Source organism: Tribolium madens, unplaced genomic scaffold, assembly GCF_015345945.1.
Source record: "Tribolium madens isolate multiple individuals breed KSU strain unplaced genomic scaffold, Tmad_KSU_1.1 Scaffold_2;HRSCAF=44;Tcas5.2_LGX, whole genome shotgun sequence".
Taxonomy (NCBI): domain Eukaryota; kingdom Metazoa; phylum Arthropoda; class Insecta; order Coleoptera; family Tenebrionidae; genus Tribolium; species Tribolium madens.
The window spans coordinates 6775193-6800713 of record NW_025400995.1 but is presented as its reverse complement, the minus strand read 5'-3'; the positions used below and the strand labels follow the sequence as shown (position 1 = coordinate 6800713).

At 34.3% G+C, this 25521-nt stretch overlaps 2 protein-coding genes across 3 annotated transcripts; one reads left to right on the top strand and one right to left on the bottom strand.

The window, feature by feature from the left end:
• Nucleotides 1–22: 22 nt before the first annotated feature.
• LOC123006833 (protein phosphatase methylesterase 1) lies at nt 23–1703 on the bottom strand. Its single transcript, XM_044401664.1, has 7 exons — nt 1505–1703; nt 1277–1454; nt 1119–1228; nt 834–1070; nt 714–779; nt 300–664; nt 23–252 (listed from the first exon to the last, which is right to left on the bottom strand). Exons 1-7 carry the CDS (start codon nt 1552–1554, stop codon nt 101–103), a joined length of 1158 nt encoding a protein of 385 aa, XP_044257599.1. The 5' UTR covers nt 1555–1703; the 3' UTR covers nt 23–100.
• A 5245-nt stretch (nt 1704–6948) lies between these two features.
• Nucleotides 6949–24937, top strand: LOC123006832 (NACHT domain- and WD repeat-containing protein 1). 2 transcript variants are annotated; one of them, XM_044401663.1, is made up of 23 exons: nt 6949–6971; nt 16249–16488; nt 16789–16868; nt 16922–17044; nt 17098–17261; nt 17748–17896; nt 17948–18030; nt 18080–18192; nt 18241–18397; nt 18734–19370; nt 19971–20183; nt 20235–20435; nt 20486–20655; nt 20712–21138; nt 21189–21703; nt 21753–22271; nt 22322–22492; nt 22550–22735; nt 22784–22982; nt 23031–23258; nt 23313–23515; nt 23569–23673; nt 23725–24937. In XM_044401663.1, the coding sequence occupies exons 2-23, from the start codon at nt 16383–16385 to the stop codon at nt 23812–23814; spliced, it is 4839 nt and encodes a 1612-aa protein (XP_044257598.1). In that variant the 5' UTR covers nt 6949–6971; nt 16249–16382; the 3' UTR covers nt 23815–24937. The 2 variants fall into 2 exon arrangements, with proteins under 2 accessions (XP_044257598.1, XP_044257597.1); XM_044401662.1 differs by lacking the exon at nt 6949–6971 and adding an exon at nt 8032–8283.
• The last annotated feature ends 584 nt before the right edge of the window (nt 24938–25521 follow it).

The following is a 25521-nucleotide window of genomic DNA, read 5'->3' as shown; positions in this document are numbered from 1 at the left end:
AAAAATAATTCAACAAAGATTATTTAGGAAGAATACACTTTTTATTTTATTTTATTACAAGAACACGAACGAAAAAAAAACGAACAAAAAACGAAATAAATTAACAACCAGGCATTGGACAGACTAGTTCCACTTTAGCATTGGCAATTTTTTGTTTGACTAAATACCCACCAATTATCTCAGCCACTTGATTAGGCTGGTCCTCATGAATGGCATGGCCAGATTTTGATAATACTTGCATTTGAAACTTGCCTGAAATAAACAAGTGAGAAAAAATCAAAACAAGGCTACGCGTTTACCTTGCATTTGCCCCACAGTTAGGGCGGTATCAAGGCCATGTATATTAGCAAGTAAAAGTAATTTCGGTACACGTAAATCGAGAAATTTTTGCGATAATCCTTTAAACCAACCAGTCCAAAAACGTTCAGTCTTGCTTAGATCAATCCTCCAGGTGTATTTAGGGCCGTCTTCGCCACTACCAGGGTCGGTCTTGGCGGATTTAGGGAGGGGAGGTTTCCCGCAATCAGAGCAATTACTTTCATCATCTTCTTCAACAATTGTAGGAGTTGCCGGGGCTTGTTTTTTCACAGGAGCCGACAACTCCTCAGCCGGTTTTAATTCAATTGTATCACATTCATTAGCTGCTAAATTACCAGTCTGAATACTGAAAAATTGAAATTGAATTAGAAATTTTCTGTATTTCATTTAATTACCTAATTATTTGGCCCGGCATTGAAACTTTAGCTGCCTCAATATTATGAGTTTGGCCCCCTTTGTAACTAAAATAGAATATTAGCATGTATGGATTTTTTTTCTGTTAATAATTTAATTACCACCACTGAATTGCATGCTGAACACTTTTGAAGGTTGTGGGTCGCCCCCTTAGAATACTTTGCATGGAGGATAAAGCATCAAGGGCGGTCCCTTCAACCACGTCTATTACACAAAGCCCCAACGTTTTAACCATGTGTGCACACTGTACAGCAACAGCGCCCCCCATGCTATGACCCACAAATACCATAGGAGGTTCCTCCTCCGCAAATAATTTATTAAGTACAGCAACAACATCTCTACAAAAAAAAATTAACAAAAACTTTTCCAAAATTGAAAAACCAAACTGAGACAGGGTTTCTAACGAAAGGTCACTATCGTCGGCTGATGTAGTATTCCCGTGCCCCCTGAGATCAATTGCTATAACCTGACACTCAATATTAGTAGTAATTTCCACCTAAAAACAATCATTCATTCTTTTCCAAATATTTTCGCAAATAGTTACAGCAAATAACGCCCATGTGAGGCCCGAGTAGCCGCCCCCATGGAGGCAAACCACAGCTGGCCCTGAGTCACCCTTTTTATAAACATGGAAAGTTCCATTATCAATTGTAACATCATCTTCACTATCAAAATACTGATCCCACTTAATGGGGGCAAAGTCTTGTTGGTTAGGGGCTAAGCTGCACACAAATAGTCAAATAGAGAAAATTTCTAATAAAAAACTACATACCCTGTGCGTTTAACGTTACGTCCTAAAACTGCTTTTCGTAAATGACTCATTGTGAAAATTTGTTCAAATGGCTTTTTTTTAAACGTGTTACTTTAGTTTTTTTCTGTTTATTTAATTTACATCTGGGACGGAAGAGCAACTTTTTAATGATGTTCGTCCACCGACCGTAAACATATGATAATAAATGCACTACCAACGTCACAAACAAAAAATTCCTATTACGTAACTAAATGCCGCGTTATTCAAATATTAACATTTAATTGACAGTGTAAAAACGTTCTAGTATATATTTATGTATTGAAAAGGTGTGTAAATGCGGCAACTGTCGCTCAATTATTTTATACTGCATAAACGGTATAATTATAATTCAATTAAAAATTGTTTTATAGCTTGTACGTATGCAACCAGTAATACAAAAACGAACTCAAATCGTCTATAATTGTTTCAGTAATTCATAAATTTTTAATTAGAATAATATAATGACAAACTAATTGGCAAGCGGGACAATAGGAACAAATGGCTTTTGTATCGTAAAGTCAGTATAAATAATTAAGAAGCTTTTCTGTTGCGAATATTTGCGCAGCTTCTGGCTATAAACTCAAAGATTACGCTTTCTTTTGTATGTAAACATTAAACTGTAATTTTATTTGGAGTTTTGTTAATGGTTTTCAAAATTGGGATTTTAATGTGTGCCAAAGGTCTCCGGTCAATTTATCATGTTGGCTTTAAAGTTTGGGTGAATCTCAACGGACTAAAAGTAGGGTTTGTGTAACTAATAGGGGGATTAAAAATAGGATTTCCCGAACTGTGAAAGAATGTCTCAATAAATAATAAAGAAAGAAAACAAAGTGATAATGATCCGATTATGTCACCAAGCTAAGGTAAAACAAGCGTTGTTTTAATCATCAATTGAATAAAAAATAATATTCAAAGTAATTTTAAAAACTTCATAATATAAACAAACTTTTTCACCTCAAAGTTTTTAATTAATGAGAAGTGCTTTGTACAGTATTCGGGTCATAAATTGTTGAAAGTTCCATAAAAATTAATCCATCTACATTCGTCGAGGAAAAACTGCACTCAAAGAACTAAAGCGCCACCTTGCTACACGTTTTCATTACCTAACTATAAAGCGACTACGGGAAAATATACACAATACTAGAGCTTTTCATTGAAGGATTGAAAAACGTTAAATTGGAAGGCTTAATAAAAATGAAAGTGAAGCATTCGACGTTAAGCCAAATTTTCGCAAAATTTTCGGGTTTATATAAAAAATATTTTTGTGATATGTTAATTGTTAATATGTGTAATTTTTTATCTTCAACCGTTTTATTAGAGATACATTGTACAAATAAAATTACTTTTGTGAAGTTTATTTTGGATTAATTAGGCCCTACAGTTCATGAACACATTTTTAATTATCAGAATTCTCTTTTCCCTGCTTTCTCCCCTGTTGAAGTGAAATTCCCGTTACATAGTTATTAGTGCATCTTTGTACAATAATCTAGTAATGCATTAATTATATTTGAGGAACAATGGTACGTGCAAATGTATTATTAATATCTGTCTGTCTTCACCCCAAGCAAGAGCAGCGTTAAGTGCATTTCCGGCAGGAGAAAATAAAAATGTCAACGAATAATTTCGTAGTCTCTGCAAAATGTTGACAAAGTTTTAAGTATCGAAGGGTTGGCATAACAATTTGTAGATACGTAAACTGTGAAAAATAGGAGATGATCGGAAAGCACAATAATGATATTAGGAGTTGAAATAAAAAAGGCGCCACAAGGTTATATGCGTTGTTAAATAAGGGGTGCGTTTTTATGGCAACCCCATCTAAGGAACAATTTCAATAATTCGAAAGCGTGCAATGTCTTATATAATAAAACAAGACGAAAACGGCAAAAACACACGCTTTCCTTTAATAAAAAATAATCAAATAATGTAATTGCTTTCTTTGTGGTAGAACGCAATTATCTTGACTTAACAGTGAAAATACATCCTTTCCGCACACACTAGAAAATAAATCGATTCGAGTTTCTTCCAGGAATGGCGCTGAATTTCGCAAACGCGCCACATTTATTATAATGTATTATTTACCCTTCTCTTTACTTCCAGTTTCACATTTCTTTCGCTTCAATCAAATAAATGTTGCTTTTAAATCCCGATTATTGTGAATTCTGACAGATATTTTAATTTGACAGATGGGAGTCGACCCTTGTCTTCTGTGGCCAATTGCCTTTCCTCAGTCTCTCAATAATCGAGGTAAAATCCTCCTCGAAAGTAATCAGTTTTCACGCGAAATATTCCATGCGAAATCCTTCTGGGATCGCCAGACCATCAACTTTATAATGATCGGAGCTTAGTAATTATAATTTTGCTGTTTGCTTCGGTGAATCGATGAAATCAGGGCTTCGTTACGTTGCTTCAAACAATAAAAAAAATATCAAATTTCTCTCGAATAGTTTATCTTTTTCGTTCCAAAGCGACTAAATTCCTCACGTTCCCCAATCTGCCATTTATCTTGCATTAATTCGCTTACCCTTAATTACCCCTTTACATTTAAGTAGCTACAGCTGAAACCGTAACACGAGGCATTTACGCATTACTCAACCAAAATAATTAACAATGGAACTGAATCCGATACCCAAATTTTACCCAAAATAATTAAAGTAAACCGAACCAGAAAAAGTCTGTCTTTAACTCATCTTTCCATTGGCATTTTATAGAAAATTCTGAAAATTTATCGCTTCAGGATGAAACAAAATGAGTTTACTTTAAACGCTTTGTTATGCATTCCTTCAAAATGTTTCGTCTTATTTTGTTTTAAGAGTCTTTGTTTTGTAGTTCTGCACTCAACTTCAGACTGCTCGAGCTGTTGCAAACATCAAAGAACGCCTCACCGAATAACATGTACGCAGTTTAAAACTATTAAAATTTCCGTCAAACTTTCATCATCCAGGTGATTGTTATTTACCCTTTCATCAAACAAACAAGCTAAATCTAAAATGTCATCTATATCCGTTTGAAATCACAGCCAAGATTTATTACAGAGAAGATAAATGTGATGATAACATAATAAAAAATGGCGTCAGCGTTCACTATTCAAGAACTAAATACATGTAGAATTGTTGATAGAAATTAAAATTGAAAGACCTTCGATAACATTTCGAATAAATTTGTGTCTCTGAAATATTGAAAAGGAAATATTCGATAAATATTTGATGACACACACACACAAGCACGGAGCGTCCCATGTAAATAATTTATAATAGAGTGAAAGAGTGCAGGAGAAATTCGAAAATCAAATCGCATGAATATCGATTTGCTTTTTATGCATTTGGCAATATTTTAGCGTGATTTCAGTTGAAAGCAAGACAAATTAGGGGAAAAAGCTTGAGAATAAACAGAAAATTAAAGAATTCGGTATTTGCGAAATCAGTGTGAAAGGGAACAAGAGAGAATCCGGACAGCCCGTTACCGGATGATTTTGACATGAGAAATCTGGTGTGGCTTTATTATCCCTTGAGGAATAGGAAAGAGCTTTTATACAATCATCAACATGCAGAAGCTTACGTGGTTTAACCGTACAACTAATAAATGATGTATAAGCGGGTGTGAGCTAAATGCCCTCATTAAAAAACTAAGAAATTCGTAACGAACACATTCGTTATGTAAATGATACTGGAGAGAACGAGAATAGGGAAATAACGAGAGAAATACAGAGCACGAGTGGAAATTAGCGGATTATGTGGCGATTGACGAAGTCGCTTCTACATGCAGCGTGGCCCAAACTAGATTTTTTAGATTTCTTTCAGCAATCCTCAACAATTTTTTGTTGTATTATTGTAACATAAAAATTAAAAAGTAATTAATCCTGAACTGAATAAACGAGTATTGATTGATTTATCAAATGCTTATAAAAAGTCAAAAATATTTTTAAAATGCACGCACAATGCACCAATTGCAAAAATATTTTTCGTAAAAAAACAAGAGACAAAAAAACGTATTTTTAAGGCGGAAATTTAATTGAAAATTGTTTTCGTTATCACTGTTTCTTTAACTGCTTAATTAAAATTAAAAACCGAGTTTATACAAATAAAAATATATCTAAGGTACGTGTCAATAACCATCTGATTTTAATTATTTAGAAAAATCAGTAAAAATATTTATAAAAAACGAATTTTTCGGGTTGGGCCGGGGCCTGCAACTTGCAACCTCTAGAATCATTTGCATTCATATGGAAAAAGCGATCATTCATAAATGGAAATTAGATTTGAAAATTGCAGGATTTGCAGTGCTCTATAAACCTCAAATAGCTATAAAGTCAATGACTTTTAATCAGATTTTCTTATTAAGAAATTAAGTGGAGTTTTCTTAGATAGACTAACTCATATAAGACAAAAGTCATAGTCAAGTTTTAGAGTCCAGTACAACCTGAAAAAATAATTACAACATTTTTTTATTATTCTACCGATAAAACTTTACGTTTAACAAAACAACTATTTTGTAAATTTATATTAGGTATTTATTTAACGATGGTTTAATAAAAATCATAAATATACAGGGTGTCAATTTTAAAACTTGCAATCGGCAATATCTAAATAAGTTATTGAGAATCACTCAAAACCGTTTCGGTGGTTTTTAGGGGGAATCAAAATGGCATGGTAAGTGACGCTTTTCCACCCACCTTCAAGCTACAGCCACCTTAAGTTGAAAATTTTAAATGATACGACCCTACTTGCGATACATCGTTGGAAAGCTCATAACAAGAGCTTTTCAAAAATGTCATACAACAGCCTATTTGGTAAAGTTATTTTTCCAACTATTCAAAAACGAAGACGTTAAATTTTCATTTTTTATACTATATTCAAGGATGGGTGGAGGTGTGTCACTTAATTTTAATTCCCCCAAGGAACCACCAAATCGGTTTTGAATGATTATTAATAACTTTTTCAGTTGAGAGAAATTGCCGATTGCAAGTTTTAAAATTGACACAGTGTATTAATCCTGAATTAAATAAAGGTGTTTATGTGATTTATCAGAAACACAGAAAACAAGTATTATGCATCTTGTTTTACAAATTGATTGCGTATTTTTTTTAACTTTAAAACTCACCCTGCAGCATTCACTTGCAGTTAAAGAAAAAAAAAAAAACAATCAATCACAATTGGCAATTTTATTTGAAAATTGCAACGCTGGATAAACTTCATCTATAAAGCCAATGTTTTGATTGATTTCTTTTAAATGCGTTCAGATTTGACGATCCATTGTATTGTTAATTCGAATGTCGGCAAGCACTTTGTTTAATTATCGCCGCATGTATACATAAACTTATCTAAGTTTATTGGCTCCGTTTAAACAATGAAAATCAGTGATAACCAACTGTACCTGATAATAAATAATTAAGCTTTGAAGTGTAGTCTTGGGTGTGGTGATTATGGTTTTCATCATAAACTTTAACTGCATCGTAAGTCAAATAAAATCGATATACAATAAAAATTAAATGTACAGTTAGATGCATAATAGACGCGGTGTAGTGATGGTTGCTTCAAGTCAGGCGAGTTTGAATATCATACCAGGTGAATTAAAAGTATGGAACCAAGCGTTTTTTTCGTAAACTAAGCACTTTACGAAAAAAATAATTAGTGTAGCGTAAAGTACAATTTACATGTGACCATCTATCAAGAAATTTCTTTTAGTTTTCGAGTTCTGGATTATTTTTTTTTTTAAATGGCAACCCACCATGGTAATTTTTTTAATTAAAGATTATGATCTAAAAATTACCTCTAATTAAATAAAATTGTTTTTTAGCCTGTACTTTTTTTTTAATTAATTGTTGCGTTCCGAGCTCATAACGAAGATTTTCCGAACTTAACCGAAGTGGTTGTTTCATGCATTTCGAATGGACTAAAAATAGAAGAAAATGATTTGTTATTACATTTTTTGATCCATCCGGAACCACCCCAAAGCACCTGCACAAAAAAAAACGGGCTCTCCAACCACCAAAGTCATGAAACTCGTTCAAGTTAGGAAAATCTTTGTGATGGGCTCGGAACGCAACTTTAACAATTTATTAAAAAAAAGTACTGACTAAAAAACAATTCTGTTTAATTAGAGGTCATTTTTAGATCATAATCTTTAATTAAAAAAATTACCATGGTAGGTTGCCATTTAAAAAAAAATTCCAGAACTCGAAAACTAAAAGAAATTTGGAAAAATGTTATTCTTGATAAATGGTCACATTTTAATTGTACTTTAGGCTACACTAATAATTTTTTTCGTAAAGTGCTTAGTTTACGAAACGCTTGGTTCCATACTTTTTATTCACCTGGTATAATTTAAACTAATTTCCCACAACATGAAACAGAAAGATGTTATTTTTAAGAGCCGAAAGGCCGGTTTTGGCAAACTAAGTGTTTGGTAAAGTTATGGCAACAAGTACATATATGAAGTCTCGAGACTTCTAATTTGAGACTTTTTCGTGTTACTGGAGTTTGGTTGTTGCCTAGTTGAGACTCAGTATAAACTTGTTTTTGGGAGTGTTTTGTTGTTTTTTCTTGAGACTTTGTGTAAGAATTTGGTGTTGCGTTTTCACGGCATGAGGTGTATCGATAGGTGAGACGACCTGTGGCGCTTGCGTAAATCAATGTGCGCCGTCCGGTATCTTCAACACCCGGACGGCGTCATCAGCGGAACCGACGCTGCCGCCAGTGTCGAAAAGCAGCGTCGTGAAGCGTCATCGTTTCGCTACTTTTGCCCCAGGTCGTTCTGCATTTCAGGTAAGATGACAAGAAATTTTTTCTCCGACTTATTTCGTTTTCGCTCGGGAAAAATTTCATTTCCTCTGAGGAAAATATCGCGCTTATTCAATTACTTTTGAGAGGTTTTTTCTTTGATAACTTTCCTTCGGAACTTCGACAAAATCAACCGGTCGCTTCGTATCGCATTTTTTCAAACTCTGACGGCTACAAAAAATGTTTTAACTTTGCATCTTAATCCTTCTAGATAACATTTACAAACAAAAATATACATGCGGCGAAAATAGAACGTATAAATATTTTCGAATTTTTTTCGCACTAATTAAATCGATCGCAATTAGCAAAACAAATGTTTTATTGGTGTTTTGCTTTGAAATTTCACCGAAAATTTTACTTGTAGTTTGTTGTTTCGTGAGAAAATAAATTACTGCGCGTTCCCTCGGGATTATTTTAAACAATAATGTAATTAAATTAACACACAAACCAACGGTCTGGAGTCAATCTTATTGATTAATGGACCCTTTTTTATTTTACTAAAAGTACTCAAGTCCATAAAGGATCTTGACATGACTTGTACGAACTTTCCGGTTAATAATTACAATTTTCCGCGAGATTTATCAAAGAGGAAATTGAGCGATTTAAATTATTTCAAAAACACAACCAAAACATTTAGCTTGAAACATGATAATCATTTCTCTTATTATTTACTTCGGATTCTGAACAATTCCGTAAGAATTTCATAAATTGAAAAAGCCTGTATACTTTAAAATTGAGTTAAATGCACGCAAAAAATTGTTTCTGAAATTTTTACACTCAAAAAAATGTAATAATAATTTAAAAAATCTTTTTCGTAAGATAATTCTGGGCTAAATGCAAACTGGAGAAGAAAAGCGATCACAAACTGATTTATTAGAAAAAAAAAAGATAAACTTGAAGATAATATAATACAAACCTTTTAAATATATAAAAAATCTAAAGTTTTACGATTCGTATAGAATCATTCTCCCTTTTTTGGAAACGTCATAAAAGAAAAGTTAGGTCCCAAGTAGATTTATTGTAATAGATAACTTCTGCTTGAGAATTTGTAAAGTAGTTTTTCTTTCTTTTCGATTTAGTTTGAACGTTCGCTTTTCTCGCCTTAGAAAAACTGTTTCCGATAAAGTGAAAATGATTCGATCAAAAGTGGGAAATGATGAGTAAAGTGAGATTGATGCGAGTTCGACCACAGGTCTTGTCATAAACCGTTCATTTCTAATTGATTTATGAATACAGATTTAGGAGTTGTCAAAAGAGCGTTAATGCATTTTTCGTGTTGGAAACACTATAGTTAATGTCAGTTTAATTAGCATGTTATTTATTATTAGAAAAACTATAAAATTTTACGGGTGTTAATTCGATCGTATTGTTTAAAGTCAAGAATCGTGATTTGGATTTCAGCATCCACTTATTAGATCAGCGAATGAGAATTCAGTTGAAGTGGGTTTCTAAGCGATGCAATAATCCTCGAACACCTGTCCTATACAACCTCCACACAAGTTTAATTTGTCGTTGAAGTAACGCGTGATGCGTTCACTGTCAAAGGACGAAAATGAGAAGTGTTGATATAGGACAAGATTTCCGAGGTTTTGTCGTTATCCCGATTTAACTGGACGCTTAATATTCAAATAATGTCCGGCGCATCCACCAAAATGCGAAACTCATTTCGAAACTTTTCACTCGACGCTCTAGCTCTCAATACGAATTTATCTTTCAATTTATTATATTCCGTCTAAACGGTTGTGGATTAAACTCATTATTGTAAAGGTTTCGCTTGCGCTATTAAGACATAATTCGAGTGTAACACTATTCAAGCAGAGTTATACATTTCACGACCGAATTACCAAGGCATAAACCACTTAAAACAATGTAGGTACAAGCCCGCAAAAAGAGCATGCGTAAACTGATTACTCTAATCACATACACCCTCAAAAATGATAAGCCTTCTAGTAATTTTACTCAAATTGCCAAAAATTTGAAATATTATAACAATATTGATCCACTGCTTAGTTTATTTTATCTCCGAAAGTTTCATCCGCAATCAAAACCAACTCACCAAACTGTAAAATTAATTTTAATTATGAGAAAACTTACAAACTGGCTTTAACTTGGCAATTCTTAACAAATTTCGGACGCCATTCACAAAAACATTTATTTGTCTCTTTCAGCAATTTTGAAAAGTGTTGGTACGAAAATAATGCTCGCGTTTCGATCAAATAGGTGAGAGTTTTCCAAGTAATTTGCTCCGCCAACTGTCTCAATTCTGCTAATAATAGTCGTAAAGGATTGCTCCTCAATATTATTACTCTCAGGAAACTTTACTATATATCCCTCTTGACAAGCACTTATCGAGCATTTCTATTTATTTCCAAACATTCCATTTCCTGAAGTAATTTCTAGCAGCCACTCAAAGATGTGCTTGTTTCCTCTTTATCATCATCAAGAAATATGAATGGAATTCGAAAAAGTTTCCTCAATCAATTGCCTAAAAATACTTTTCTAAAATTTGCCATTTGTCGTATATCTTTCTTCAAAAGTACTTGTTTCTGTTATTATTTCGCGGTTATTTCAGCAATAGCACATTTATTGAGTACTTTTAGTTTACTGGTGTTATTCGTTTTTGTGTAAAGAAAAACAAACGGCCGAAAATTTAGTTTAATTGTGAGTTCGAGTCACTGAGAGTTTTACAAGAATTTATTTCTGTAGTGTAAATTGTATTTTGTTTGGTCTCTCGAGGATTAAATTTAATTGCCTTATGGCACATTTAGCGTATGACACCTCCTAGTTTATGCAGCTATTAGCTCAATTTCAGGGCGAGAATGTTACCTGAGGGTATTTAAATTTGGTTTAGTTTAATAGTCAGTTGTGTGCTTGCGCTATTGAATATGATTTCAGAAAAACAGGAGGAAAATCGATCCGGTTTCATACAATTGGGAAAAGCCGATTAATTTGACCTCTATTACGCATAGCAGAACTAATCTGTCAGGGGGGGCTTATAAGACTTTTGTACTCTTGTACTTGGGGGATTAATTATGCACACAATAGACAGAACATTAGACTTCCGTTTCCAAATTTTCGCATGTCTGACCTGTTTCAGGTATGCAAATGGCGGTTTTTAAAATGACTGCGAATTGCGTTTTCTTTGTTAGTTCGCAGCAGGTCTAATTAATTGAGTGCGTTACAGACAAATTAACATATTCAACATGTTATCGACCAATTTGGCCAAAAAAATGTCTACAGAGTTCACGCAAACACGCATCGCGTGATGAAAATCTCCATTCAACAAGTAGCTTATAATTGAATACATAATAATTAAATCTACAGAGGGTCTCATATTGGCATAAGTTTGAATAGTCTCTTATTTGCTAATTACAACTGAAGTTGTAGAGACAATATCAACCCCTTTGACTGGTTGAGTGAACTTAAGCATTTCAAAATCTGACACGGTTTTAAAAGCTCCCACTCAAAAATACGCCTGTCTGTTTCATATTTCAGCATTACGATAACATTCGTATTGTTTTAACGTTGAACCTGAAAACTTGTCTCGGCATCACAAAACGCTTTTTATTTTCCCTCCTGATAACCCAAATAGCACATCATCGATCCAAAAACTCGCTATTACACCGACCTCCCTATCTCGTCCAAAAATATCAATTAAATTAGATTTATTGGCAGTCATAATATGACAGCAAAAACAAAGCTTCCCTTATTTATAAGATTCCAAATGCATTATTTTTGCAAAGTTCGGCAACACACCGATAAATTCCAATTCTCTCTAAATTACGAAAGTTTTTAAGGAAAAACGCGCTACACACCTGAGAAAAGACTTTAAACAATTTCAAAATTAACCACACATTATGATGGCAAAACCGTAATTTACAAAACGACAGAAATGAGATATGTCGGTATTGTCCTCAACAAATAATCTGAATTTGCCAGAAAATTTTATTTCTTCAACCCTCACCGCTCTTGATTAAATTTCGCATCAACCACATTCTCAAGTAAATATTTTCTTTGACTCCTAACCGAAAATTTTATTTTTATACGCGACAAGTCAGCTCCAATATATTTAGATTATTTCTCCGGAATGCACTTCACGTACACTTATCTCCACCAAAATATTTCACTCCCCTCAAACAGCATTAAAGCTGGAGATTAAATTAACTATCCCAGCGCATCCACCAAAAGTTTCATTAAATTGCTCGTAACGAGCTGTGAAAAATATGACTTTTTCGCGTCGTTTTTAGGTTGGATGCGGTGATTTGTGCCCGATTTTCGGTTCGTTTAGGGAGAAAGGACCGCTCACCACCTGTGATAACATTCGACAGAAATATAGGATCATTATCGGAACTGCTATGCACGACTGCTGACAAGCATTGAATAAGGTGGTTCTCGATATCCTAACACGTATCGGCACGTCACTGAATTACGGTAAATTTTTACAGTAGATCGCGTCATGCTATATCTTATCGACATTTTTGATATCTCCAATTTCAAGCGACAACTAACGCTTTACTACCTATAACAAGAAAACCGATTACGTGACATAAGCTGCTCTACTTCACTCTCCACTTCACGCTTTTAGCCTAATCTCGGACTTATCTGATACGAACTTGCCACAAACTAAAACGTTTTGTTTTGATTTTAATCTGGAAAGTGCCAACATGATTCAAATTGACAACTAATTAACGCTTTTTTTTGGAACCGGTTGATTCACTCAAAACCGGTTTTTTGTAACTCAAAGTGAATCAGAGTCTGTAAGGGATTTAGAAAGGAAAATAATCATAATAAAAATATAGGGGTTGAAGCCGAAAATCTAAAATGAAAGTTAAATTCGGATTTGACTGTGACTACACAGCGTTATATTTGTATTCATAGCAACCTCTGAGGGAAATTAAGAATTCAGAAATGTAACTTGCCAAAGTAATAACGAACTTTCTTAATAAGTCTCTGGATTTTCCATTTGATTGAATTAGAAACCTTAGAATTATTGGTAATTCAAACTTTTCTCCTGCTAGTTTTTTTTTTGAAAAATTCGATTTAATTGTACGTAAATAATAGGATTTATTACAGTAAAGTAAATTAATGGAAAGCGTTCATTTCTAGTGGCACAGTTGGGTAAATTATCCCGTTTTCCAGTATAGCCTTACATCTCTCCGGAATACAGTTTATTACGTTATCAATGTGTTCCTGAGGCACGTTCTCTCACCTCCGGCAGGATTTCCTTGAGTTCGGTTCGCGTTATGGCCCAGGTTGAGTCTATCGTTTGTTTCACAAGTTGGTATTGTCCTCGCTTTGATTGGTTAAAATTCACGAAACGTGAGACTTTCGATCAACATGGCCGTCTTCCATTACAGATTGTGCCTTTGCAATTTTTTCTGACCCTTCTTATCACTCTCTCGATACGGGTAGATTCAAGCATCCGTTCTAACCAAGGCAAAGTTCACAAAACTCACTTTGCGACGTTCTTGACCCTAACGACAATTCGAGTATTATCTCCCGAGAAGAGAAATTATTTTTCAACAGTTTTTTTTCTACCGATACTTCAATGAATAATAATGAACAGAAGGGAACCGACTACCGGCGTAATAAATATGTATGTGATTTTTCTTTCATGAAAATTATTATCATTTTACACCAATTTACACGTAAAGGTGGATAATGAAAGTAATTTAATCAATTCCGAAAATTAATTGCTCGAGAAAATATTTCAAATTTCATGCAAATTTCGAAAGGCGATCTAAATATTTAAATCGCGTCTTAGCATTACCCTTAATTTTTCACGCAACACAAAAATTATTACCGAAAACAATTTGCTATTCTAATCCCCAATTCGCAAGTTAAAATCTTCGGTTTCAAATTGCAAAAATTAAGATTCTCATTCGAAAATTTGAAACTGTGAACCACTATCTGCCAAGAGTAATTATCTTTGGTGTGATACAAAAGCAAACTTATTCTGAGTCCTAGTTTTATTTGCAAACCTTCCAATCAGAATGTCGTAATTGTACACAGCGGGTAGCATTATTTGTTTTCTGTCGTTAAAAGCATTGCCGAGACCTCAATCAATTATTGACACGCAACTAGAAATTGTATGAATTTTCCATTAGATTTGGAGGGAATTCAGTATGATCGTTCCAATCCCTAAACGTATTTTTTTATGCTTGACACAAAGAGAGTTTAATTTCCTGGGGGTTGCGCTTGCATGTTCCTGTAATTGTAGAAAGTGGAAAGTGCATTTTGGTGTCAGTTGCTCTCCAGGGTTGTAAATAATTTCATCGTGTTAAATTGGTTGTGGCAGGAAAAATAGAAGTAAGCAGAAGTACAAATGAAACAAAATACGACATTGCTCTTATACTTCTATTGATTTTAAAGCAAGACGAACAAGCAACCGGATGATGGATTTGTTTGGACTGAGGAAGATTGTAAAAAAAATATTTAGGATTATTTGGCACATATGAATTTAAAAATATAATGAGATTCGTTGGGAAATTTTATTTGGAGATCCGAGAGCTATTTTAACAGTGTTGAGATTACCATATGGATATTTCCAGTATGCAAGTCCCTAAACCGCTCGCAAATATATGTAAATTTTCTTTGAAAACGTCCACACAAGCAAAAATGACACTAAAGGTCGGACGGTTTCTTCCATATTTCAATTACAACAAAGTAAAGTTCGCGCGAGTCATTTTTTATGCAGTTTGTTTGCAGATTTTATGATAAACGCCCTAAAAGTTCGCCACATTATCACCGTGTCCCTTAACCATCGTCGTGATGGACTGCTAAAGTTTCGCCCACTAGAACCAGCCTCACTTGTCCACCTACTTTCAGCTGAAATATATCGTGTAAACCGAGCTATAATTCTCCGCCACTAATTACAAGCCACACCACTATTGATTTTGAACTTTTTTTTATCAGAAACAACTTTTATCGACTAATAAGAGGCTTGACAAATTCAGTCTTCAAATAGTAAAAGAGTCAATTTTATTTCATTATTGTCGCTCAGTTTTGATGAACATAAATCCAATTTAAACGTTTACCCATCAATACTTCGGACAGTTTTTGTTTTACGACTGATTGGAGAGACGCTTCACAATCAAATGAAATGTCACAATGTTCAATTCCATTTTTCATATTTTTCAATATCAAATCAACAACATGTAGCGAATCACACGTAAAACGTAGTTTAAAAATTAAATTATAGCACAAACAGCTCCATTCTGTTACAGAAATTTAATCAAGAGAAGTTACGAACAAAAAATAACGTGAGTGCTATTACACAGGAGCTTCCCAATTAAACAAAATAGTCGATAAAACTTAAAGAGCTAAATGGTGAAGCAATAAAAATATATTACTTTAATATCAACGCAAAAATGTGTGGCATCCGAAACGCTCAAACAATACAATTCATATCTTTTAACCGCGCTATTTGTCAAAAGAAGACTTAAATAAATATTATAACACGATGGTAAAAGCATGCACTCAAATAGAGCAAACAATATTAGCAAATAAAGCAACAAGATCTTCGTCGAATCCAATTTCAATAAAGACGAATGCAGTAACCGCATTAATTTAAACTTGGCTTGGATATGCGACACGCTTTCCAATTTTTTTTAAATGGGGGAAGCTAAATTTAATTGCAAAACCAAACCCTGCATTTTAATAAAGCTCGGCTTTAACCTGTTAACCTGTGTGTCACTTCACACCATAAAAGAAACTTATCGATTGGTATTTCAAAATGCGCTTTTTCTCTTCTTTTAATTAAGCATTTAAATCAGAGACTTTTCCCAACTTCATTTATTGTAAGGACTTTGGTTGTGTAAGATTTTAAATGAAGATTCTCTTATTTACTGATGCAACCAGACCAGCTAATTACAAATTTGATTGTTTACTTTGAGAGGTGGAAAACTTTTAGTCTACCGGTTAAAACCCGAAGAATTTGGTTTGTTGCAGATTGCGATGGCGTCGAAATGAGCTCCATAAAAAAATGATATGATTTAGATAATAGAAATTTTACCACTGACAATCGATTTAATGTATCTAATAGTTTATTGTTGAAATAATAAGTGTGCTTAGTCGTTAAAATCATGAAGAATAACGATGAGACAATTCTCGAAATTCTTCAAGGACACAAAACTTCTAAATGGCCGGCTGCAAAACTCGTTAAAATTTTCATTGCCAGCACTAAAGCAGGTGAGTCGATTAGAATAAAAATCAATCGGTCAGAGTGAGTTTTCAGGAGCGACGTTCGAAATTAATTCGTGATGTTTAACAAACACACACCTTTATACACATTACAGTTTTGCAAATTATCAAACCAACTAGCGACCCGCTAATAAAAGCCACATAATCGCTCCTTTGTCCTATAGTTCTGTTGTCTAAAGATGTCGGTGATGTCACCCCTGGAAACTAAAATTGATATATAATAAAGCTCGCCTTTGTTAGCCCTTTAGTTCAAACGGCCCTTTTTGTAATTAGATAAATTATTTGCAGATTTTGTTGAAGAGCGACGTCTTTTACTTGAATATGTTGGTCCAGAACTTCAAACGGTATTCGATGAACAAAAGATTGAGGTAAAACCGTTTCAAAAATCAAATTGATAAATTGCACTAAATTTATCTTAAAGGTCGAACTAGTTGACATGTTTTTCGGAGCGTCGGAAAAGGATACCTTCGACGCTAAATTATTCGAGGATCATTTAAACGAAATAAGAATGTGCCATAAATTATCACGGGGATGTTTCTTTTTGGTTATTGTCTCTAATGTGAGGAACGATTATGATAATTTCATTGGTATTTTCAGAGTTTGGTTGGAAATAAATACGAACCTTTTATAGTTCCTCCTCGTTTGAAATCGGAAAATTTTGAAGCCTTACTCGATAAAGTAGGAGAATTGGGGCTCAATTGTGATATATTAGAAAACTGGTACTTCAAGGAAGGAAACGAATATATATTAAAAGACTGCAGGTTAATATCGGTTCGATTCTTTTTAATCTTTCACGACGGTTATCACCGAGACAATTATTAAATCGTTTTACAATCCAATAAGAGTTCAAAGGTTAGGTTTAATGGTTTACCCTATTTCAACTTTAATATCGTATATCGGCCTACTTTTCTCCCTTGTCTCTCATCCCAAACAACGATCTCTCTTTATTTATTCGCCTAAATCACGAATAAAGCCTTAATACCTTTGCTCGAATTAATAAAATTTACAAAATCTCATTTATGTAGAAAAAGCTTCAGGAAACTAGTAGAAAGTTGGAACACTTCTACAGTTCAAAATTAAGCTCTATTCGCGACTACTTTAACGAATTATTGTCTGAACTGCAATTGTATATTGCATGGTTCTTTTTTGATAACTTAACCAAATAATAGATACTCGACTCTAGTTCATTATTTCGATGACTGTTGAATATTTCTAACTCGGTTAACCCAAATCAAACTTTCATTCAGATTCTCAACTTTAGAAGAATGGAGAGCTATATCAGAAGAAATAATCACTATAATTCATGAATGTATGCAAAGTATGCCTGCAACAACAAAGAAAAAATTTAGCTCGTATTTAAAATCAGTTGTCGAACAACAATTTAATTTTGCTTTAGGTAAACACACACAAAAAAAATAGCAACTTTTAAGCAAATGAAAACTTGTAGGCTTGGCACCCGGCACTGCTCATCACGTATTAAACGTTTTTAGAGAATGGGACGTACCTGAAGAGACTGAACAATTTCATCAGGTGATTCATTGTCAAAAATAAATTTTTTTTATTATTTTTGAATTTGTAGGAAAATTCTAGCCATGTTAATAAAACTATAGAAAATTATTGTCGCGAACAAATAAAGTTGTTTCATTCAAATATAAGGTTACTTATTCCAGAAGAAAATAATCTTAATTTCAAGTAAGACATCATGTTGTTTTGAGATAAGAAAAAACGAATACATTTTAGAGTGCCTTGGAAACCTGGGGGAATAAATACGATACATGCAGAACACGAAGCATATCTAAACGAATTTAAAAGTCGTGTTTTAAATAAATTAAAAGAATTAATTAGAAAAAGTTTGGACGATGAACCGGAATTGAAATCTAAAAAGAAGATCGTCGAGGTAGGTAATTTGTCACCGGTCAAGAGACCATTTCATAGTGAATGAAAAGTCTCATCAATCATCGGGATTTTCTCGTCGGCAATTTTCCCAAAAGAAAATTTGTTTATTTCCCCGAAGGACAGTGCATTAGTCGAATTTTACTGCAGTTATTCGGGCCAATCGATATAGTCGCCAACTAGCACCTCATTATCCTTTTAATGGAATGATCAATCCATTTAGTTTGACGGAATTTGATTCGATTCAATATCGAATTTAAACATTCTGCGTCCTCTCGTTCCATCTTCATTTTAATTGAACTGAATAAACACATTTTCTGAATTGAGTTGTCTCTTTTAGGAGAACTTTCAAGAAAATATAACTCACTTAACTCTTTGTTATGACGATATCAAAATAGATTTTTCCAATTCGGAAATCTTGGAACGAGTTAAACAGATAGTACAAAACACTACAAATGTTAGACATAATCCAATTTTGATATACGGCAACCCTGGTTCGGGAAAAACCTCGCTTATACAAACAATATACAGAAACTTCGAAAAGTGGTTTACATGCAGAACTCTTAGAATAATAAGGTTTACTTCAACGACCCCTCGATCTTCATATATTTTAGAGCTGTTAAGAGTCATATGCCAACAAATTTGCATAGCATTAAAGCTTCCAGAAGGTTTCTTACCAAAAGACGCTTCCTTCGACCCTTTGTATATTAACAACTGGTTTCAAAGTTTACTCAGAAATTTCGAGGATATGAATCAAATCCTTGTTATATTTATCGACGATTTACATTTACTCAATCCGTTAGACGCCGACGCTGTTAATGCCCTCAGCTGGATACCAATAACTCTACCCAAAAGAGTCCACATGATATGCACAACTTCCACAGAACTGGACAAACTCAGAATGACACCGGTACAAAAAGAAAAATTTAAAAATTCAGACTCATACCTCGAAATACCCGCAGTTGACGCATTCGACGGTAGGTTGGAGTTTACGAAAGAATTTACCACGAGTTCCAAAAAAGGCAAACATTCAGCTTTTACAAATGTTCACCTTTCACGGAACTCGCAAAAAATATATCTAGTCTCATTAAAATTGCAAAAATTAGGAAACTCAAGTGTTTCCATCCACGTTATGCACGAGTTCTTTTGTTTATATGTGCTTTATCAAAAATATTTTGTGGTTTTGCTCTTAAATAAACTTGTTTTTTCACATTGTTTGAAAAAATACAAAGCAGTAAAACAAAAATGACAGTAACTTTGCAATTAAATTTTTACAACTTTTGTAAAGTTCTTTCACAAAAAATGTTCAGCGTTAATTAACAAGTACGTTGATTATTTGATGAAAATGAGAGAAATGCTTGTCATAGTCAGTTTAAAAAAAAATTAATTAAAAAACAGTCAAAAACGCTTTGATTTCATAAATATTTAATTGATACTAATTATACGCCATAAATATATGTTTCTGTTGAATTAAAACGAAATGAGTAGAAATGAGCTTCGAAATAAACAAAAGAAAAAATTGCAATTTTAATGTCGTTAAGTGCATATTTCGTGGAAACTAACTAGCTTCTCTCCAGATTACGTGAATACGATATTTGACAGTTTGGAGGAATCTTTTACGAAAAACGCCGTTGCGAAGATATCCTCGTTGATAACTTGTTCGGAGTACGGTCTAACAGAGACTGAACTTTTGGAAATTTTAATGCCGACGAGTAATAGCGAGGCTGTAATTCATGTCGAAGACGGTAATTTTAATTTTTCTTCCCTGTGCTCGATCCGGCGAAAGTTCGGTAATTAAATCCCCATTCGGAAAACATTGTCGATTAACAAAACAATTCCAGAACCTCTCCTTAGGGAGAAAATAATGAGTGGAAAATTACTGATCGAATGGAGTCACGTGACGATTAAAGAGATTGTGCGGAAACGTTATCTCCACAATCAGGAAACTTTAAGAAGCACACATTCGGAATTAGCTAACTTATTTTTCTACGAGTTTTGCAGCGATGAAAGCTGCGACGAAGAGGACGAAGAAGGGGAGCCAGGTGAGGATCAGGTTCGTTTTGTGAAAGATTGAGAAATACGGGAGTTTTAGCACCGCTTTTATCCGAAATTAGGGAAACTCCATTTCAATCGACGGTTTATAAAGACGTTACATATAGTCAAAGACATATCGAGGAAGCTTGGATCCATCTTTTGCTCGCTGGTGACACAATTAAACTAAAAACTTTGTGTATGTGCAATTACGACTTCCTTCTTGCCGCTGTAAGTGCAACTCAGAGAAAGTTGAGCACCGACCCAATTGCTTGCTTTCGTTTCAGTTGCAAACATTTTCGGTTAGCTACTTGCGATGCTTGCTGGAGCATGTCCGATGTTATCTTCTTGATAGAGAGATCGAATTGGTTTACTATTCAATTAGAAAGTCCACGGATGTGTTAACTCGGGATACTTATCAATTAGGCACTCAGCTTATCTCTTGGTTAAGGCCAGTCATAGAACGCGGTGGTGGTTTGATGAGTTCTCTGGTTACTTCTGCCATGGCTTGGTGCGATGGTTTCACTTTACCTCTCGTCGTTCCATTAACAGACTGGCTGCAACCACCTCTTCCACAACAATCCCGCGTAATTAACACTCCGAGTGTGCGACTTATCGAGCCTACTCCTTCCGGACAACATGTTGTTTGTGTAGTCGATTCCGAGCCTCAGCTTTGGCACATAATGAGCAACCAATTAGTGCACACCTTTAAAGGTACAATAATCTTTATCAATCATCAATCCATTTTTCATTTGTGATTATAGGTCATACGGGGAAAATAATTTGTATGGCTGTGACCAAACATTCCCAGTTCTTGTTTACCGGTTCGGATGATTTAAGTATAATCGTTTGGGATTTGAAATCATTCAGTATTAAATTACGAATTCATGAGCACATCGCACCGGTTTTGTGCATAACCGGTGCTCTAAATAATTCGGTCATTATCAGCGGGGGAGAGGACAGTAGTATCATTATAACTTCTCTAACAGATGGACACGTCGTCATGAAAATAGACCACCATCGAGGCCCCGTAACTTCCGTCAAAGTCACTTCAACGGGTGACATTTTAGTTTCTGGAAGTCATGATGGAAGAGTCTGTTTGTGGTCTTTGGAAACTTACACTTTGCTTAATACGATTACGTTACAATCTCCGATACAAATGATCGAAGTTTCGGCCGATTCGGTCTTTCTATTAGCTTGTTGTAGGGACAACAATCTGTATTTACGCACATTGGCGACGGGAACCGAACTCCATAGTTTAGTTGAGCATAAAACAAAGGTTACATTTCGTAAGTTTAAATCCAGACAAAGTCACTACTCCTTTTTAGGTCAGATCAATTTGTCTTACTCAAGACAGCTGTAGAGCTGTCATTGGTGGTGCAGACGGAAAAGTTTACATTTACGATATTCATAGTGCCAAATTAATTAAATGTTTTACGGGACAGAACGGTGAAATTAGCGCCGTTCGGGTTACTGATAAAGATGATTTTCTTTTAACTGCCGGTGGAAATCGTGTTATATTTTATCCGTTTCGAAGCGACGATCACATTAAAAGTTTTTCAAAGATGAAAAAGAAGTCGCAACATCATCTACAAGCCCATGGTGGCTTTTTAACTTGTTTGGATATTTCACGAGACGGCCAATTATCTGTGACTGGTGCATTGGACCATATTGTAAATGTCTGGCAGCTTAATAGTCAAGAGTTAGTATTGACTCTGAAGGGACATTTAGGTCCCATCACGGCGGTTAGTTTTGCTGCAAATGGATTATTTGTAGCGTCTGGTTCTGAAGATAAAACAGTCAAAGTTTGGGGTCTAACTCTCGGTACATTAGTCTCAACGTTTACGGTAAGTTAGTTGTCATTCAAAGAAGGAAACCCGAATCATTTTTCATAAAGGGTCACCAAGCTGCCGTTTCGACAGTATTTGTTATGATGGATTCGACTCGGATAATCTCGAGTGACAGAAACGACACTTTATGCATTTGGCTAGCAGATAACGGAAATCTTTTACAAACATATCCTGGTCCTAGTAAATGTGTTAGAGTTACAAATAACATGAAGTACTCAGTAAGTGACGTCGATTACGGTATTCAAACGTGAAAAGTGTCACTTAACGTTTCACAGATAGCAACAAATGGAGACATCTCGCTGAAAATTTGGTCTTTAGTTAAAGACGACGAAAAATATAACGTCAACCATTCCGAAGAAATAACATGCTTTGTTCTAACAATAGACTCTCAACACATTATCACAGGGTCTAGGGATATGTCATTGAAAGTTTGGCAAGTCGTTGGAGGGAAACTCTCTCAAGTAAGACCCGAAATTTCATATCGTTCCCATTATTTCACACATTTCTAGGTATTAATCGGCCACACCGACTCTGTAACTTGCGTGGCAGTTTCAGTTTCGGATAAAAGTCAAGTGATTTCGGGATCGTGCGATAATAACCTTATAGTATGGGATATAAACACCGGAGCTGATTTATACACACTTTCCGCACACTTAAGTTACGTTACTTGCGTTAAATTATCCGGGGATGGAACAATAGCGATCTCAGGTCAAACCTAACTCACTGTTCGATTTTTCCCCGAACTGTCAATTTTAGGATCCGACGACAAAAGTATAATCATTTGGGACACAAAAAGAGGCTTACAACTAACGTCGCTCCAATTGCATTACCCGATCATAAGCATCGAACCCACATCAGACTTTTCCCGAATATCAGTCCTATTGAAAGATACTAACTTCATGCCAATTATTTGCTTACACAACACACCGGCAAAGTACGTCAAACTCCCAACTTATTGCGCACCCGACAAGGATATAATAGAAAGTAAGCTTCTTATTATAAGGATTTATACAAAATAACAAAAATCGACTTGCTTAGATCCCAAACCGGCTCCGAAACGACAAATGAAGAGATTATTAAAGAAGGAAGTTTCTTTAGATACGTACACTTGGCAAAAGAAATATGCTCATCTCACCTCGAATTTAGTAATACCAGCTGTCGATGAGCGATTCAAACGCCGATTTTCGGTATCCGCGAGTATGGAAGAAATCTCGAAAATCCCACAAATTAAAGACTCTCAGGTTCGAAATTTCTTCTTAGTTTCGGTTCAAATCTGATTGAAATTGTGTTGAAGGGTGGCTTGGGAGCGAAACAAGCTTCTCTAGCGCAATCTCAGCATTTTGATCAATTGGAAGCTTTGTGGAATAAACGTTCGCCACCGCGACGTAGACTTCATCAGGTGATTACTACTTGGATTTAGATAACGCTCGGTATAATTCTCTTTTTCTAGTCCTTATCCAAACAATCATCTTTGGCGGAATCACATCTCGATTCGTCGGATGAAGATGGACATCTCGAAGACGGTAAATATGTCACGTAATTTGTTTTTAGCAAAAATCATTTAAAAAAGTCAAAAAAATATATGTCGTATTAGGTCAAACCTTCCCGCAAATGGATGTTGTAATATGTAGTACTTCCACGAAATGTTAAACCTATATACTATATAGAATAAAAGTAAAATGCAAATGATAATCTATTTGACATAAGTGCTTTCCTTATGACTGTTTCAAATTTTTAGACTTTCTAAAATATTATTTTATATAATTGCTATTTACTCTAGTAATAAGAAAAAAAAATCATATTATCAATTGTACCTTATTGTTTCTTGTTACTGACTATTGAAAGCAATCATTCCGCACATTGCAAAAACGTTTGTTGACATATTAATGTTTGTTATTTTAAATTTGAGAACTAACTTTACCAGAAAAAAACAACGAAAATTTTAATACAATTGGTCGGTATACGAAATTATTCCGTATTCGAAAATGATGTGCAGTTATTTTACTTAACAAAAAGTTCTCGAATTAGACAAATACTCTATTTCTACAGTGGAAATGCCAATTCTCTTTTTGCGTGATTTATTTTAGTCCATCTGTTATATAGCTGAAAAGAATTCTCAGGACCAAAAATTTTATTTAAATAATATAGATTTTTTATTATAAATTTGTATTTTTATAAAATAACTCAGTTATTATAACCCGATTAAAATAAAAACTCTGGCATAACAAACAAGTAACGACGCTCAATAAATAAAATAGTTCACATTTTAGCGTACAGGTGTACCTATGTATAATTTGAAAAGTCAAACGTAATAAAAATGTCAAAAGTGTCATTTTTATTGCGCTTGATTTGATGTTTCTTCCGACACGCTTACTCTTCAGTGTTCATATTTTAAATGTATTCGTCTCTATTCAGATTACTCTCTATTGCTGTTTACTGAATTATGTGATCTTACGTATAAACGATAAATTGTTACGTTTGTTTGTTGTACTTATTTCAATGTTAGTCATTGTTACCTAAAGCAATTCTAAATCTCGCTACCTAAGCAATAATGTAACTTATTAAAAAAACCACCGTTTAGAAAAATACAAATCACAAATATATAAAATGCTATGTTAATATGTGTAATGAATTAGAAAAATGAGTCGAAAATAAAACTTTGAGAAACGTTATTAGTGCGTAAATTTACCCCGAAACCCTAATCCATCAAATATAATACGAATCGCTTGGAAACTCCAAACTTTCCACATCACGAAGACTTGATGGTAAGTCAAAACAATTTTCTTCAGTCACCTGTTACGAGCACATGCACCATTCCTAGATGTTCATACGTTTCAAGGCGATTGCCACTTATTTTATATCGCATTACAAACAAATGCGTCCTCTGAATAAAATTAGATTATTGCAAGCGTTACCTCGAAAATTCTCAGACTCGCAAAAGTTAAGAGACGAGGTAAGTATCCAAATGTGATCATTTTCGAGCTAATCTATCTATTTAGTTCCTTAAACTGTCTCTTTTTGCTGGGTTAAAGCCTAATGGATGTCTTAAAATCGATCAACAAAAGAATGTGAATTAGTCGAACGGGAAACACGATACCAAAAGCAACAGGTACTTCTTTGAGTAATTTGATAAAATAATTTGCTTTTAATTATTTGATCTCCGTTGGTATCAAGCAAATACCTGAACAAATTTTTTACTTCGTTTCAAATTTAAATGGGAAAAACTCAATCTCAATAATATTATCGT

What these genes read in the sequence shown, in the direction of transcription:
- LOC123006832 (XM_044401663.1), top strand. Translation starts at nt 16,383, where the DNA reads ATGAAGAATAACGATGAGACAATTCTCGAAATTCTTCAAGGACACAAA. An exon ending in CTAAAAAGAAGATCGTCGAG is followed by an intron (nt 18,398 to 18,733) that starts GTAGGTAATTTG and finishes TGTCTCTTTTAG; the next exon opens with GAGAACTTTCAAGAAAATAT. An exon ending in ACGACTTCCTTCTTGCCGCT is followed by an intron (nt 20,656 to 20,711) that starts GTAAGTGCAACT and finishes CTTTCGTTTCAG; the next exon opens with TTGCAAACATTTTCGGTTAG.
- LOC123006833 (XM_044401664.1), bottom strand. Translation starts at nt 1,554, where the DNA reads ATGAGTCATTTACGAAAAGCAGTTTTAGGACGTAACGTTAAACGCACA. An exon ending in TCGTTAGAAACCCTGTCTCA is followed by an intron (nt 1,071 to 1,118) that starts GTTTGGTTTTTC and finishes TTTTTTTTGTAG; the next exon opens with AGATGTTGTTGCTGTACTTA. An exon ending in ATGCCGGGCCAAATAATTAG is followed by an intron (nt 665 to 713) that starts GTAATTAAATGA and finishes TCAATTTTTCAG; the next exon opens with TATTCAGACTGGTAATTTAG.